This window comes from Tachysurus fulvidraco, chromosome 3 (genome assembly GCF_022655615.1).
Source record: "Tachysurus fulvidraco isolate hzauxx_2018 chromosome 3, HZAU_PFXX_2.0, whole genome shotgun sequence".
Classification (NCBI taxonomy): Eukaryota; Metazoa; Chordata; class Actinopteri; order Siluriformes; family Bagridae; genus Tachysurus; species Tachysurus fulvidraco.
The window spans coordinates 30639746-30657217 of NC_062520.1; the positions used below are offsets into that span (position 1 = coordinate 30639746).

A 17472-nucleotide genomic window follows, 5' to 3' on the forward strand; every position below is an offset into this window, starting at 1 on the left:
AGCTGATGATGTAGTTGATTTTCCCATCATTGTCATTCCTTTTTCCTGGATATACAGTATTATAAATACAAATATTTATAAAACTATATATATATATATATATATATGCACTCCAGGGTCCGTGGTGTAGTCCTGTGCTTCCGGTCCTGTTACTTTTAGCAATAGATTTTGTCATGAAAGAGTCTTAGAGAAATCTGGATGTAGATTTTACAGCCCTAATGAGTAAGCTTGAGGTGAGCAAGAAGAGACCTTGAGAGAGGAACCAGACTCTAAACAAACAATAGTGGGATTGTACATTCTGAGAGCATGTGGGTGTGAAATAAGCATAGAAGAGTCGTCCTTATGATGACAGCAGTTCGTCTTCTACAAATTAAAATAAGGATTATCCACACTAGCGATGGTAAGCCAAAAGCATCATAATAAGGGTAAGAGTACCCATGTAGAACCATCCACAGTAGCAGAACCTCAAGTGCAGAAGGTTACAGTAGGTCGTTGCTCAACGGCACCTCAGTCATGTCCGGCCCGAGATTTGAACCCACAACCTTAGGGTTAGGAGTCAAACTCTCTAACCATTAGGCCACAACTTCCCTGAACCTTGTGATAAGAGCACTAAAGCCCCTTTTCCACCTGAGTGCAGGTTCGGAGCCTAAATTAGAACCAGTTCTTTCTGTTTCGACCGCCAAAGCACCGGCTCCGAACCAGGAAAAGTGGTTCTTAAGTAGCCCCAACGTTGCTGGTCTAGAACCGCTTGCGTCAGGAGCTGGGGGCGGGGCTACTGTTAGCGCATTTGATAATGTACCTTAAGTATACTAATGTTTAATACACTTTTACTTTACCGCGATATGAGACATTATCAGCACACATGATAGTAGGTAGCTACATGCTAAGGCTAAATTTTTTTCTGTGTTAATGATAAAATAACGTTATGTACTTTATCGATTACAACCTCCGTTTATACAGATTACACGGAGCCGCACGTACACGTTTTATTCGCCGCGTTTGGATGCCAATGTAGGTTCACAAAGTCATGAGCATTAACAGTAAAGCAACATCCGCCATTGTTGTCATGTTTGTGTTTGCCGCCGCTGCGCTAACGTTGCTGGGACACGTGACACGTATACAGTGACGTCACACTCGGCGCTGTGATGGCTCTCTAACCGGTGGAAAGGCAAACCGGTTCTTAGAAGGTTCGCCAGTGGAACCAACTTTGAACCAGCACTAGCGCTAGCTCTGAACCAGCACCCGGTTCTTTCCGGTGGAAAAGAGGCATAACAGAACCTTGTGGAGCATTGTGATGTGGTCAGTCAGAAAAGACCTGATCCAGGACTGAGCTGTTTCCTTAAACCCTGGACTTTTCTAATGTTGTGATCTAAAGTATCAGAATCTGCACTGAGATCAAGTAAAACAAACAAGGAGAGAAAAACCTGATCAGAAGTCAGAAGTACGTTATTTACCACTTTAACCAGCGGTAGAGATGAAACCCCGACTTAAATATCTTATGTTTATGATTCCAGTTCCAGCCTTTGTGTTTTTCCAGGTCCTTTATTTTATCATAACCATTAACTTTAATGTCTCTATTATGATTATTAGTGGTTGTTACTCTAGATATAAGATGTTGTATGCTTTTTTCGCACTGTTATAGTGATGGAGGAGCAGTAGCCCGGGGAAGACGGTATTGTATGTGTAGAGATTTACAATCTAATTGTCTATTCAGCAAAAAACAGAGCCAGTAAAATAGTAAAAAATTCTTTCCCTTAACCCTAGGAAAGCTTTTAGTGACTTAGACAGATTAAAGGTGCGGTCTCCGATGTTTGAAAGCCAATGTTGACATATAAAATCACCAAAACAAACATGCCCCTAACCGAAACGGGTCCCACCCCTGTATCGATAGCTCCGCCCACACATACAAACGTAACCCAGGCGACTAACAGAAAGAAACGTGTCTTTATCATAGCTGAAGGGAAGAACGATACGATTGTAGATAAACAAACAAGCAAAAATGCCACACAAGCATAATGATGTAAAGGACAAAGGCATATATTAGTTCTGTGTAACAAAGCAAAATCAACGTTACTCACCTATCGAGAAGGAAAAAAGCGCCTCGGCGTCTTAAGTAAAGTCGGCCACATATTCACAGGTCGGAGTTTCCCGAGTCGATAACTCCTGAGCTAAACGCTGTTACTACACAAAACGCGGTTGTAGCTGCCTCTCTACATTACTACGATAGAAAAGAGGTGTTATTTGTGTAGTAACAGCGTTTAGCTCAGGAGTTATTGACTCGGGAAACTCCAACCTGTGAATATGTGGCCAGCTTCCTGCTCCTTCAGTTCTCTCCAGCGCTGGAAAGCTGATCCTATATTAACACGTCCTACTTCTTGCCTTATCGTAAGTCTTTCTTCTCTTTCTTTCTTTGTTTTTATCCTCCATGTCAATGTTAAAACCGCTTTCTGCTAATGTCACACATGCTCACCGAACACTCTCTCCGCCCATATCGACGACCCTTTCTGCTCATCGGCTACACGTTTGTTTTGATTTTTGTTTATTATTCGGCCCGACTCAGTTTTCTGAAGCGTTTCTCAAAAATCGGAGACCCCACCTTTAATAGTATTGTGTCGAACCTTCTGACCTCTGGTATGTAAAGCTTCACTGAGGCAAACTTTCACTTTAGGTCATTTACTACTTTAACCCATGCTATTGTAATCATGTCAAAAGGCCTAAATATCTTCCCATGATGAAAATTACAAAGTAATGAAATAACAATTCAACATTCTACTCTATTCTCATCAATCTATGATATAATTTCCCTTGTGCCGTGCTACATTATGTCTATTTTATCTAGTTGGGTTTCTCTAATAAGTATTTCTTCAGACGCGAATTGCCTTCGTTCCTAAACGCGGCTTTAAACGATCTTTTCCGTAGTTAATTAACTTTTTTTTTTCTTCAAGTGACAACCGTGACAAAGGAGTACTTAACACATTGTACTGAAGTTTTTATTTGCCACTATTTGATTAATCTGGCCATGTGATTTACCGACTGATCTCTGCCTCAACCCTAAAATTGAATCTCAGCCACAGTGTATTGAGATCGGGCTGAGATTAAGTTACAGGATTACTTCAGAGACCAAACCTGCACCTTTATATGCCTGAGATTTATTGATTTGAGACTTGGGGATTAACCATGTACAGTGTTTAACTTTATCTGACAGACGTGCTTCACACCTTGAGATATCGGTCTTGGAAAGAGGTGTCTAACGTACCCCTCGGCCCCCCACCCCAAAGAAAACTATAATTGCTCTTAATAGCCTGCACCATTTTAATTAAATTGAGGGTAATGCGTTTCACACTCATCTAAAAGCCACTCTAGAGTTCATGATTACACCCTGTGTTAAGCTGTTAATTTGATTTTGTGCCAAAACATCAATCAGATTGTTCCCATCCATCCATCGTTAATCTGTCTCCTCTTGGCTGGTTATAATAAGCTTTGTTAAATTGACAACAAAATTAATTCCCTATCCAAAGCTCGTCGGTTATAAAAGATTCAAAGGATGATGCTAAATACAGTGGAATTGAATGAATGTATTTCTGGCTTTCCGTCACAAGGATCGCTCGTACCCCTGCTCGTTTATTGCCATTATATCGTAATCAGCCAATTACGTGGCGGTGGCACAATGCGAAAAAAATGTATATGTCAGAAGATGTCACTTCGGCTGCAGCTTGGTTGTTGGTCCCAGACAGGCTGTTATCTGAGTTTTTCAGAAGTGCTGGGATTTTATTCACACAATAGACTTTGCTACCGTTCTGTATAAAGTATAGATAAGATATGCCTTAAGGATCAGTAGAGGTCAGAGGAGAATAGCGAAACCGGTTCGAGCTGTAAAGGAACGCTACGGGAAAACGACTGACCGCACTTTTTACAACAACGGCGAACAAACAAGTATCGCATCAAATCTCGAGGCAGACAACCTAAGTATAGAATGAGCTCCAGCTTTTATGATGTTCCTAATAAAATGACTATGTCCACTTTATGCGTTTATTGAAAGTGAAAGTGACGTGACGTACGGCTAAGTGCGGTGACCCATACTCAGAAATCGTTCTCTGCATTTAACCCATCCAAAGTGCACACACACAGCAGTGAACACACACACACACACACACCGTGAACACACACCCGGAGCAGTGGGCAGCCATTTATGCTGCGGCGCCAGGGGAGCAGTTGGAGGGGTCGGTGCCTTGCTCAAGGGCACCTCAGTCGTGGTATTGCCGGCCCGAGACTCGAACCCACAACCTTAGGGTTAGGAGCCAAACTCTCTAACCATTAGGCCACGACTTATTACATACAGGATAAACATTGCACTATTTTATTCCAAAGTTTGTTGAATAAGAAATGACTGACTGTCTGGATCAAAGTGACCTTGTGTCTAGCATTACTTTTGTCAGCACCATTCTTGTACTGATCTATATCTGGCCCTGGTAGGACGGAATGGGGAGGGGGGGGGGTCCTCAAAGGTTGCACCAAAACATCTGGGTACACTAAGCTGTTCTAGCAACAAATAAATAAATAAAATAACGTTTTATTCCTTAATCATTATACGAACCGATTTGACCTCGAGCAAAGTCTGTTCTTTGATAAGCTTTCTCAGAGCTTTCATATTGCCATTAGGGAAGGAGACGGTAAACATCTGGGCTCAGCTGTGAGCCGTTTGATTCGTGGGACGAAGGCGTGATTTGATCGATAACCTCTTCTCACATTTGGTCATGTATCGAGTTTACCGTGATGTCTTCTTTCGAGTTGTCTTATTCGGCGTGCGTCTTGAAATTGAAATTTCCTGCGAGACCTAACCGTTTCTTCTGAGGCTTAATTTTGGCACCTGCTACTAAAGCTGTGTGCTGCACTAATTAACTGCTCTCTTAACAACTCTAATTGAAATGTCACTTTCCTTCGCTTTCTCACGCAATCGTAAGATCCACATTGTCTGAAGCAGTGGCCCTGACAGCAGGGGGAGGGGTTTGAAGTGTCGAGTCTAAAACCTGTCTCCGGCAGCGTGTGTCTGCAGGCGACGTGCCACCTCACCGAGCGACAGCGACGTTCTGTTTTCCTCTGATAGGTTTCACACGGCTCCTGCGCTCTCGCACGGGGTGAGCACAACAAGGGCTTGTGCGGCAGGGGAGAAGCAGCAGCTGTTATTCACTGATACAGATGGAACGTTCTCTCCGCAGAGGCAGCGTCATGGGGGATTGGCACAAGCTTCCCAAAACTAGCAGTCGTTTCAGCTGGAGGCGTATTTTAAATTAAACATCTGTCTTAAAGATCTCTCATTAACCTAAAGTTTTATAAAAAAAAAAAAATAAAATAAAAAATAAAATAAAACACAGTAGACATCTGGACACTGAATGTGGATAGAGAAAAAAAAAAGAGAGAGCAAGAAAACGCTGTGCATTTATATATCAACTCAACCACTAGATGTCGCTATTACCACGACAGAGGGAAAAGTCATGAACGATTTGCTTGATCTTATGATTATGACGGTGTGGAAACACATAATGCCTTTCATAGCCAACTTGCTATAATGCTTAAATTAAATTACTAACCATAACCGCAACCAGACACAGTATACAGTGAATTGCATAAGTATTCCCACCTGCACTTAATCAGGAATATTTGTGTCATAGGGCCTTTTTACACCTGGTCACTTTGTGTGTTTTCTCTGATCCAATTGCTGTCTGATTTGTTAAAACTGTTCCATTTACATCAGGCCACATTCATGTGTCTCGGCGAATCGGATATCGATCCGATCTTTCTACTCCCGCCCAAAATGCTAATATATTTTACCTCATTTCTGGGGTAATTGAAATGGAACACGCTTTGGTGTATGTGGTTGCTACAAAAATCAGCATTTACTGTTTGCTGCATTTTCGCTGGCGGCAGCAGCACTGCATTTTAAGACCCGACGAGACGCCTGGGTGAAAGATCGGAGTCAGCGCTGGTCGGAAAACATATTTGTTTCTGGCGCGATGCACGACTTGTGAGTCACCTGCGAGTGACGTCCTTCCGTTTGGGAGGAGTATAGCGCTGACGTATGTGGCTTGAACAACCACATTCATTTACACCTGTCCAGTTTCATCTGAAACGCGTCCCAGACCACCTCCTGAAGGGGTTCGAACGATCGGATTTATATCTGTCTCGGAGGGCATTTAGACCTGGTCTTTTTACCATCGGATAGCTATCGGATCACAGGAAACACAGGAAGTGACCAGGTGTAAAAAGCCCCAGAGATCTATGCAAAATAATCCAATATGTGTTGAATTATCTCTTGGTTGTTCACACAGTTTTCCATTAATCCCAAAATGATGCTTTCAGTACATGACCTCGCACCGTCGACCGTAAAGGCTTGCTAACGGCTCATTTATCTCAACAGCAGAACTAAGAACTACCAAAAGTCTATATTGTGATAAAAATGTAAATCATACCAAGGTCAATTTTTTTTTTTTACAGAAAATCTCGCCGTATCAATGACGACAGTTGTTTTTAGTCTGTTTTTTTTTTTTTTTTATCTTTTTAAATAGAAGTGCTAAATGAAAGTGTATGCAGAATAAATGTGCTCTTTAATTGCTACTAAATAAAAAAGAGAGAAAAAAAAAGCTGTCTCACTGTATAAATGAAATAATTCATTAAATCTCATGTTTCATTCTTGACTCGATGCAGTTTGGGCACGCTACTCGAAACCGTCCTTCATCTAGATTGCATTAAGGAATCAGAATAAATCAGTAAACATTCAGCGACACTCCGTTGCTAGCGAAATCTTAAAACAGGTTTTGGCAAATTCCTGCAAAAAGCTGTTAATTATATGTGGGGATTTTTGTAAATGACTAAATATTACCCCGAGCACTATAAGATAAGGAATGATTACAGACAGACTGGTAGTCAGCATTACCAGCTGTTCGCTAAGTCTTGTGAACAGTCTCTGTATTCGAGTTGCTTAATTAGCTTGGTGGATAAGGCTAATGGTCAGGCTCTCGCTCTGTGCCTTGGGCCAAGTCGCGGTAATAACATGATTTATATGCGGCTTCATGATTGATCCAAGCGGTAGTTAATTGGATTTAAGGCTGGGGACCTTTGGGCTTTATGACTTAAGAGTTTTGAAATGTCTCTTAGGGGCAGTAAACGCTTTCAAAGAGAGACTTCACTGGTTGTTTCCAAACCATCTGTGCTTATAGGTATGAGACGTTCTGCTATGCCAAACCTTTACCCGCAATTAGGCGTTCGGCTAGTTAGACCTGCTATAAAGGTCACTTCCGTGTCATGGTGTGTAAAAGTACCAGCGTATATCTTTAGATCTTTTCGATCTGCCTCATAGATGTCGTGCTCGTTAATAGAGTCCTTTATCCATGCACAGCGTTAGCCTTCATCTAGCTCTTCATCAAGATCCAGGTTTTTATCTCTGTGCTCATTTTTCAGGGGCCTGAAATGTCGCAGTTCTTTATAAGTATTTATTATTTTGCAACAGCTCAACACATTACATACAGAACCCCAACGTTGTCTCGACTTGACTCAGCGATACAATAATTACAATAGTTAATTAATGCTTAGGGAGGCATGATGGCTTTGTGGTTAGCACGTTCGTCTCACACCTCCAGGGTTGGGGGTTCGATTCCCGCCTCCGGCTTGTGTGTGTGGAGTTTGCATGTTCTCCCCGTGCCTCAAGGGTTTCCTCCGGGTACTCTGGTTTTATCCGAACTTCTCGGGTCACGGGGAGCCTGTGCCTATCTCAGGCGTCATCGGGCATCGAGGCAGGATACACCCTGGACGGAGTGCCAACCCATCACAGGGCACAACCCTGGAGGTGTGAGGCAAATGTGCTAACCACTAAGCCACCGTGCCCACCCCATTTATTTCCAGTTATAAAAGACAAAACATGTTGATAAGTGGCACATACTGTAAGTGGATTTGACTAAAATTCACTCCGGCTAAAGATTCAGTTCTGGAACTTTCTGCGCCCATTAACAGGCTGGTTACAGATTCTGTTTCAATCAGCGGCGTCTTGCGGGTCCCAGAGGGTCAGCCGAGAACCATCAGATCTTGGATTCGTCATTCCTCTCCCTAAACCCTGGCGCAGATCCTTCCTGCCTGCCGCCATCGCTTGCTTTTCTCCTGCTTGGTATTATGGAGCGGAGAGAAGAAAATAAAGCCAGTTTAACCTGCACTATGCACAACCTTTTTTTTTTTTTTTGCTTTCATTTCCTGTTCACTTATAACAGCTACAAATTGTCATTCCTTGTTATTTTTCTCTACTTTTATTCTCTTTATAAAAAAAAAAAAAAAAAAGCAGCTATTTGCTGTTAGAAAGCAAAATCCATACACCGGTGACTCCTTCCATGAATGTTAAGTACTTCACATAAAGCTTGTCCATATCAATCACTGTAGGTTTTGCGTTTTTGGTAAATAACGCCTTCTCTTGTCGAACATTAATCAATAGCTTCAAACTACTTTTTTTTTTTAAATGTATGACTAGAGCAGATTTGATTTATTGGCTGAAGGACTGTGTGTGTGTGTGTGTGTGTGTGTGTGTGTGTGTGTGTGTGTGTGTGTGTGTGTGTGGGCTGATGGGAATGTAAATTTTACCACACATTTTGTTGTCACCACCACACACTGGAAGTAGATGGTGTTGTATATTGTATATGGCTTGATAGAACAATCAGTTCCGTGTAAACCAGATTTTTTCTGAGCAGGATTGACAACAGAAATAGTTTTTCAGCACTAAGCTGTTGGTGCGGATCAATTTTTCATGAGGCAAAGAAGTCTAGCACATTTACCCCGTGGTAACAGAGCTGACTGAAATAAGGATGTAATTTCAGCCACGCTGTAGTGCAGCTTCGACAAAGACCAGACCCTGGAATTATTTCTCAATCCATTTTAATTCGTCTCCATCACGTGGGACATCGTTCAGTTATATTCACCTTATAATAGGAATCGGTTGAAGCGGAACAAATCAGCATCGCGGCATCCGCATGCTTCCCACCATGTTTTCTGGAATTAACAGCCATTTTACTGTTTCTTGTTTATTGGTAACTTGCTTTCGGAAACGATGTCATAAACAGTTTTATTATTTAATTATATATAGATTCCGCGAGGTATAAAAAGCGGACCCAGTGATACGTCGTGAATCTTTTCATAAATACACTTTTTTTTTGGTTAACATTTAGTCAATGATATAAATGTTTAGATGAATATTTAATTAAACATTAAAATTGTCAGTATTAAGATTTTTCCTTATACACCAGCGATCTTTTTTTTTTATTCGTATAATTCCGTAATATTTCTAAACGTCGATGTGTTAATAAAAATAATTGTAATATTTAATAATAATAAAAGTAGTTAAAAAAAGGAAAGGGTAAAAAGGAATGATGTTTTAAAAATGAAGTGGAAATCTAAGACGTAAATAAATGCAGAATTAACTAAATAAACAATTTACACCCCCCCAGCCCCCCCCAACGAATCCCCCCCACACCCTCAGTTAATGGTTTCCTGCATGACTCACAATGCCGTACGACTTCCTGCTGATGGTGGTGGAGTGATGAAGTGATTTAGCGTGATGCAGCAGTGCTTTAGTGTTTTACTCTATCCAGGTCTCTGAAGCTTCCGAAGCTTTACCTGTCTTGCTTTTGCACCAACGTCTCCTCGAATTCTGCCCCCGTGTGACATCGGCATGGCACACAACCCCTACGAAAACCCAGCACCAGTCCACAACTTAGCACCACAATCACTAATGATACCACAAATATTTCTATATCTAATGGACTTTCCCATTAATTTGTTATATATACCGGTTGGAATTCCTTTCACTTTCAATGTCCTGTGATGGATTAAACCGTATTAAGGCAATTTATGAACTTGGTGGCACAAAAAGGGAGCTGAAAAATGAGGCTCGGATCCCCAGCTGCAAGTCCATCGAATAGAAAAATCTGGGAGGGAGCGAGGGGTTGGGCTCCATCTCACAAAAGAAAAGCCACGGGAATCTGCAGCCACACACTGACTTTCTCTGAGAGCAAGCAGGTGGAGAGGAAAGCAAAGTGAGGAATGTCTGATTTGAAGCGAGAAATGTTGGATATCTGAAGCACAGATGGTGAATGGAACCTCCTGGCTGCTAGAAATACAACATCTAATGGATTGTTACGGATCAGTTTTAGGAGGGTTGTAGGAATTTATACGCTTTGTAACGTACGTACCGATTTTCTTTTCAATTGTTAGAGAGCGTGTCTTAATTAACGCTTAACGAGGTCTCGACACCTCTCGGTGCAGTCGACTTTGCTCACGCCGGATGCTTGGTTGGGTGAGTGATGGCTTGAATTTGAGTTAGAAATCCTTCTCGAGACCCGACTCCGTGGAGAACTTATGAACCTGTCGAACGATGGTGACGCTCACAGCGACCCAAGAGCCTGTAAATCAAAGGTCCAAATCCCAGCAGGGGTATTTTCCAAGAAAATCCAGCCTCATGAAGATTACATTGGCGTTTGTGTTCAGGACCAAGGTCCACGGGCTGAGGTACGTTTTTTCTCCAGACAAATCCAAACCTCAGCGTTTCTTCTGGCTCTTAGCCATCTGCGTCTGCTTGGCACTTTTCTTCGTCTGGTCCTGGAATCGCTTGTTCTACCTTCTGTCTTTCCCAGCCGTCACGAAGATTTACATGGTGTGGGCGACCAACATGACTTTTCCTGCCGTCACGCTGTGCAACCAGAACGTCTTCCGCGTGTCTAGTCTCACCAAAGCAGACCTGTACCACAGCGGGTACTGGATGGACATTATGCACGCCAACCATTCTCTGAACAGGCAGAGTGTGGCCATGCTGAAGCACAGCCGCCACAGAGACAGGCTGATGAGGTTGCTGGACTTCTCCGACTATGTCCCGCCACCCCGCTTCCACCTCAACACCACTGAGATGATTGGTAGACTGAGCCACCAGATAGAGGACATGCTTTTGGAGTGCAGGTTCAAAGGAGAAAGCTGCACGCATAAAAACTTTACTCCAGTATGTATATCATCACATACATCCTCTTGTGGTAACGTAACAGTTATTTTTCTATGCCTTAGAAATCATGGCAGGAAACTACAAAGTGTCAGAAAAGTTACATCATATCCTCTGATTAGGGTTAGGGTTAGGGTTAGGGTTACGGTTAGACAGGAAGCCCAGACAGGAAGACGCAGCCAGTTAGTTTGTCATAAACATTAGCCGTATGTCTACTGGAATTCTTTAGCGGTTGCATGTTACATACATTACCATGTCGTAAGTAAGAATAATGTAGCAACGCCACGATCGACCTGAAGATTCTGAACAATCCGAATAAAGTTTAAAGTTTTTTCGAAAATGTACTAATAAAAATAAATAAATAAATAAATAATCGACACCTTCTGATCCAATCAGATTTGAGAAATCGACGGGGCAGCATAATAAAAAGACTTTTGAGAGGTTTTGGAATTTTTTATAATCTTTGTAGCCATTCTTGCTGATGTGTCAGAGAACTAAAAATAATTAAGAATATGTTTTTGGTTTTTTTATTTATTTATTTATTTTTGGTGGTTGTTGGAAAAAAATCCTAGTTAAAAGCAGCGTGATTTGAGATTTAGTGCTGTTTTCTGGCACTAGAACAATTTCTAGAAATTTCCACTAAACCCTATAACACAAATAGCTCGATGCCCTTTATTGTCTTTGGAATAGCTGGATATCAGATGTGAGATGTGTGTGCTCTGGTTATCACACTGTTCCATCACTTGAGATCTTGCAATTACATTTTTTTTTCTAAATAAGAAAGAGTTATTGCTTTTTTCTTTTTCTTTCTTTTTTCTTTCTCCTAGCAGCAGCAGCCTGCACTGAGAAATATCCTTGGGTGGAAAAGACATGAATAATTAAACATCTCTCTGTTCTTCTAGCTCAAATGAGATTAAAATCTCTAGCATACCTCTAGGACACCATTTTTTTTTTATTAATTATTATTTTTATTTGAAAAGTCTGTCATAGTGTTCAAATCCCTACCAGCACTCTGTTATATTTGTACTACAAGAAGTCTGATGTCTATTTATTTTTTTTAAAAAGTGCAGGATTATTTAAGGATTATTAAAGAAAACGACAACCTGCTGAATCAATCACCTCATCTTTTATCAGTGTTGTTTTAATTGCGATGCACTGGACCGAACTAGAGGGGGGTCGGGAAGGGGGGGATCTTCGATCTGCTCCGAAATGGTTGTTAAAGCTTAGGCGTCTCTTGTTAAAGGCAAGGTAAAGTGTGTGTGTGTGTGTTTGTTTGAGAATCAGGAAGTCATGATGCTCACCGCAGGCATTCACTAAATTCCAGGGGTTTCGTTAACACGACGTAAAGTGGGCGTGTTTACGGAGGTCTTGAAAAAACGCCCTATTTCAAAAAAAAAAAAACAGCATACTACGAAGGACAAATGAGTCACACATGTAGATTTATTTTAGAAAACAAATAAACAACCAAAAACTAGGTTAGGGTTAGATTATCAAATAGGCCACGCCTACCCGATGACGTAATATCTGTTACGCTGTTCTGAAATCCGGGGGGTACAGTGGCTTAGTGGTTAGCACGTTCGCCTCACACCTCCAGGGTTGGGGGTTCGATTCCCACCTCCACCTTGTGTGTGTGGAGTTTGCATGTTCTCCCCGTGCCTCGGGGGTTTCCTCCGGGTACTCCGGTTTCCTCCCCCGGTCCAAAGACATGCATGGTAGGTTGATTGGCATCTCAGGAAAATTGTCCGTAGTGTGTGAGTGTGTGTGTGAGTGAATGAGTGTGTGTGTGCCCTGTGATGGGTTGGCACTCCATCCAGGGTGTATCCTGCCTCGATGCCCGATGACGCCTGAGATAGGCACAGGCTCCCCGTGACCCGAGAAGTTCGGATAAGCGGTAGAAGATGAATGAATGAATTTAAGATTTATTCTAGCCCGTTGTCCTGGATCTGACAATTTCACTTTATTATTATCCTCATCATGGTGCAGAAGTTTTGTGTTTAATTAACACGTCCCACTGTATACTTCCCCAGATTTACACAAGATATGGCAAGTGTTACACCTTCAACTCGGGCCTGGATGGGAACCCACTGCTGACGACGTTAAAAGGCGGAACAGGAAACGGGCTCGAGATAATGCTGGATATTCAGCAAGACGAATACCTGCCAGTGTGGGGAGACACCGGTAAATATCCATCTCTTAAGTATTAAAAAATCCAACAGGTGAACGTGTTTAGAGGTGAGTAGAGTTCTCTATGATGTTTTCTCCAGTGAGACTATTTTTGGATGGATCTCCTGTGTCCAGCGACTGGTTTGCGTTAAATGGGGTTAACTATTCCACATCCTTCCAGAGAGGCTTCATCATACACAACATTTTATGTGCTCTTATAGATACAGGGTGAATTCTGACCAATCAGAATTGAGAAACAAGCCGGTGGCATAAAAGGCATCAATGTTGAGGGCAATTGGTTTAAAACCCGTATTCTTATAATCACAGGTCCGGGTTCAAACCCATTGCTACTCTCTGGCTTTTTTTACTCCTTCAGTCTGATTGTGCTAAGTAATTAAAAAATAACCACAATAATAAAAGGCCCTGGATAAAAGGCCCACTTTCACCCAGGTAGTAATATAGAATTTCATTGGCATTAAACAGAAGGTTTGGAGGTAACAAGTTAAGTAATTAGATGAACAAGATGCCAGCATCTAAACCCCCTTCCAAATTTGCAGCTAATGTCCGTTATAGAGCTTTTTGATGAATGTGCTTGAGAGCATAACGATTACTGCGCATTAATCATGCACGAAGGAGCGTTTATTCTCAGCGTTTTTTAGTATTTGCTTTGCATCGGTCTAATGGTGCACGGGGGGGGGGGGGGCTTTATAGAGAATACTTTATAGAGAAAACAACACCAGCCGACTGATTCATGACGTTTCGACCTATAGCTCAGAGAAATCCTCTTATCGTCCTCAATCTAACGTGAGCCAGGTGCTTTTCATTGTTTCTCGATTTTTCAGTGAATGAAACGGATTGCTATTTTGGTCTAATATATCTCGATGTTTCCTTATACTTAGCTTATCTGTACAGTATATAGACATTCCCAGAGCCCAAAGCGAGGCTGAGGCTGATTTCTTTCTAGCCCAGACCATAGATTTATCCATCTCACAGAAGAAACTAGGTATGATGTGAAAATAACAGATCGGACTTCACTCCTATAGTCTACCATCTGCCCAAACATTTTCTTCCTTGGACCACTTTTGGGAGTTACTAACCGCAATGGCGAAAGTTTGATTTTGACATTGGTGGGGACATAATTTGACATTGGTGGGGACAACATTCCCCGTATTTTGTGCATAAAACTGTTGTTATAAGAATACTTTCTACCTCACATACCGGTAGCCTGCATAATCACGTTGCATATTGCTTCATACAATGGAATATAGCTGCAGCCGACCTCAACACATTAGCGAGAAAGACAAAGCCAATCAAACAGCGATGTGGGTTAGAGAGGCGGGACTCAAAAAAGGCAAAGGCCAATCATTTTAGAGAGGTGAGTTACAGAGGCGGGATTCATTGCAGGGGGTAGATTTGTTAACCGTTTGTGTCCCATTTGTTGCGCTATTTTTCCAGAACGGCGTTGTAAAATATTTTAATCTTATTTCATGATTCCCGGATAAATGTTAAATGAAAGAATTAAAAAAGCACAAGACACAGACGGATATCAGTGGTTATGTATAAATATATATATAGGCTTGGTTGAATTATTGCTAGGGACAATTGAGTGTTCCCTGGATATTGGTAGGGACATGTCCCTACCATCCATACCCAAATCGACGCCCTTGACTAACCGAATGCTGTGACCTTGTCGTCTAGTCGTCTAACTCACTTTTCCTGCTTTCGACGCCACAGCTTTAAGACCCGACTGCCACTGTAACAGGTTCCTCTGTGTTCTTTTGTAGCATTAAAACCACCGAGAGGTGCAGTGAAGATCAGTCTATATTTAACTGTTGTATCTTCTTTAACCTTCTGCCCACTAACGTTGTTCCTTATACAGATGAAACGTCATACGAAGCAGGCATCAAAGTCCAGATCCACAGCCAGAATGAGCCGCCCTTCATAGACCAGCTGGGATTTGGTGTGGCCCCTGGATTTCAAACTTTTGTGTCTTGTCAGCAGCAACTGGTACCTACTGCTATGCCTATTGCACACAAGCCCTCATTTTTACTCTGTCTGTCTGTCTGTCTGTCTGTGCTCATAAACTCATTAACTTAATCCTGAAGAAAACCAAAAACAAACACCTACTGTACCAGAGATGGGGAACTCGACTTGACTCGAGTCAGACTTGCGTAAGTCGCACATTTGAGACTTGAGACTTGATAAATAATAAATAAAGACTCGAATTTTACTTGACATTCATGACTTGAGACCTGACTCGGACTTGAGTTAAATGGCTCAGACATAGGGGACTCGACTTGACTCGAGTCAGACTTAAGTCGCAAATTTGAGACTTGAGACTTGCTTGCCAAATATTAAAGAAAGACTTGACTTTGACTTGACATTCATGACTTGAGACCTGACTCAGACTTGAGTTAAATGACTCAGAGATGGGGGACTCGACTTGACTCGAGTCAGACTTAAGTCGCAAATTTGAGACTTGAGACCTGCTTGACAAATATTAAAGAAAGTCTCGACTTGACTTTGACTTGACATTCATGACTTGAGACCTGACTCAGACTTGAGTTAAATGACTCAGAGATGGGGGACTTGACTTGACTCGAGTCAGACTTAAGTCGCAAATTTGAGACTTGAGACTTGCTTGCAAAATATTAAAGAAAGACTTGACTTTGACTTGACATTCATGACTTGAGACCTGACTTGGACTTGAGTTAAATGACTCAGAGATGGGGGACTCGACTTGACTCGAGTCAGACTTAAGTCGCAAATTTGAGACTTGAGACTTGCTTGACAAATATTACAAAAAGACTCGACTTGACTTTGACTTGACATTCATGACTTGAGACCTGACTCGGACTTGCACATGTGTGACTTACTCCCACCTCTGACACCTACAGTTCAGGGAATTTGGGAAGTTAGCTGGAATCAATTTCACTAATATGATCCATGATGTCAGCTCAAGTGGGGAATTCCATTAAGTCTGAAATTTTGTCCTTTTTTTTGGCTGAAAATTCTTTCAATATAAACTCAGGAAAACCACTTGATCAGTAGAAGTTCCAGTCAGGTATATTGAATTCTCTAACTCAATATTTTTTTTTATGGCTTCAAAGACTGCGGAAACTGTCCAGACTAAAATTTTTATTCTGCGGAATGAAATTGTCCACTCTGGGACCTGGTCTTCTAAACCTTTGGAAAAAATTATACTTCTTAATCCACTGAGATCAGAACTCAGTTTTAAAAAAGCATCGTGTCGATATATCCGTTTTAATCGAGAGACCGTTCAAAGAGACGCCGACGGTTCCGTCTGATAAACGACGGCCTTTATACTACAGCGCTCTGCAAAAATGTAGACCTTCTCTGTGACACCAGCTGCATTTTCATTATGCACCGTCGAGGAAATGAACCCTTTGAATGTTTGCGGCCCACTGGTTTCTTATTTCCGTGGTCATCGGCCTGAGGCACTTTGTGGCAGCTAATATGAAATCAATACTCTGATTAACCATCAGTCATCAATTGTCATCAATACCTGCTTTGTTTTCGCACTGGAAACAAAAACTATTCGTTTTTTTTTCTTCATATTTTAGAAATGCAGGTGAAACTCATTTTACATTCAAGGAGATGGTGTAATTTACAACTTTTATCTGTTTAGTACCTGTCCTACAGGTACGTCTTGTGTCAGGCGGTGTTTATTTGATGTTTTTGCTTGTTTATTGATCTCTGTAAATGAGTGTCTCAGAAAGTTGGCTCGTGTCACTCAGTCTTCATGATGTAACCGTTATAATGGCAGGGGGAACAAAATCAATGAAATCCTTCAACCTAAATAAACGAGCCGTTACAATAAAAGACGCAGCCAATTTGTCTTTAAATTTGCTTCTGATATAATATCATAAGCATCATTTCGATGAATAAATTAATGATCCGGTATTGCGGTGATATCGTCACGTTTGAAGCCGGACACCTGCTGAGACTTCGTATGTATGTTATGACGGGCTTCAGAAATCCTGAGAAGTTTACGAAAAATGTTCTACTCAGTAATGAAATCGCAAGTATAACTCTGGTTAATTTCTTTGGTGACTCCTGATCTGTAGTAAATGTGTGTTTGAGATTCCTTTGAAAGGTCCATATGTAGATGCTTAGCGCTTTAAAGAAAAGCATCATCGTCGAGTTTGGTCACATCTAACGAGGCGTGAAAGACTTCCAAGCGGTGCATCTGTCTAAGAATGTGCATCCGATTATCAGCAGATGCAACGTTTCAGGATTTTGAGTACAGAGCCGTCCATGATTTCCTT

The 17472-nt window shown here is 41.6% G+C and overlaps 2 protein-coding genes across 4 annotated transcripts in view; both read left to right on the forward strand.

The window, feature by feature from the left end:
* The window catches only part of asic1c (acid-sensing (proton-gated) ion channel 1c), a 67509-nt gene that overhangs the window by 36848 nt on the left and 13189 nt on the right, over nucleotides 1–17472 (forward strand). For all 3 annotated transcript variants that reach the window (XM_027171581.2, XM_027171582.2, XM_027171583.2), the window contains exons 2-3: nucleotides 13048–13198; nucleotides 15063–15190. In XM_027171581.2, the coding sequence (XP_027027382.1) occupies nucleotides 13048–13198; nucleotides 15063–15190 (279 nt within the window). The remainder of the gene's footprint in view (nucleotides 1–13047; nucleotides 13199–15062; nucleotides 15191–17472) is intronic.
* Nucleotides 9904–11437, forward strand: LOC125140908 (acid-sensing ion channel 1C-like). Its single transcript, XM_047811747.1, has one exon. The coding sequence runs from the start codon at nucleotides 10406–10408 to the stop codon at nucleotides 11222–11224; it is 819 nt and encodes a 272-aa protein (XP_047667703.1). The 5' UTR covers nucleotides 9904–10405; the 3' UTR covers nucleotides 11225–11437.

What these genes read in the sequence shown, in the direction of transcription:
- LOC125140908 (XM_047811747.1), top strand. Translation starts at nt 10,406, where the DNA reads ATGGTGACGCTCACAGCGACCCAAGAGCCTGTAAATCAAAGGTCCAAA.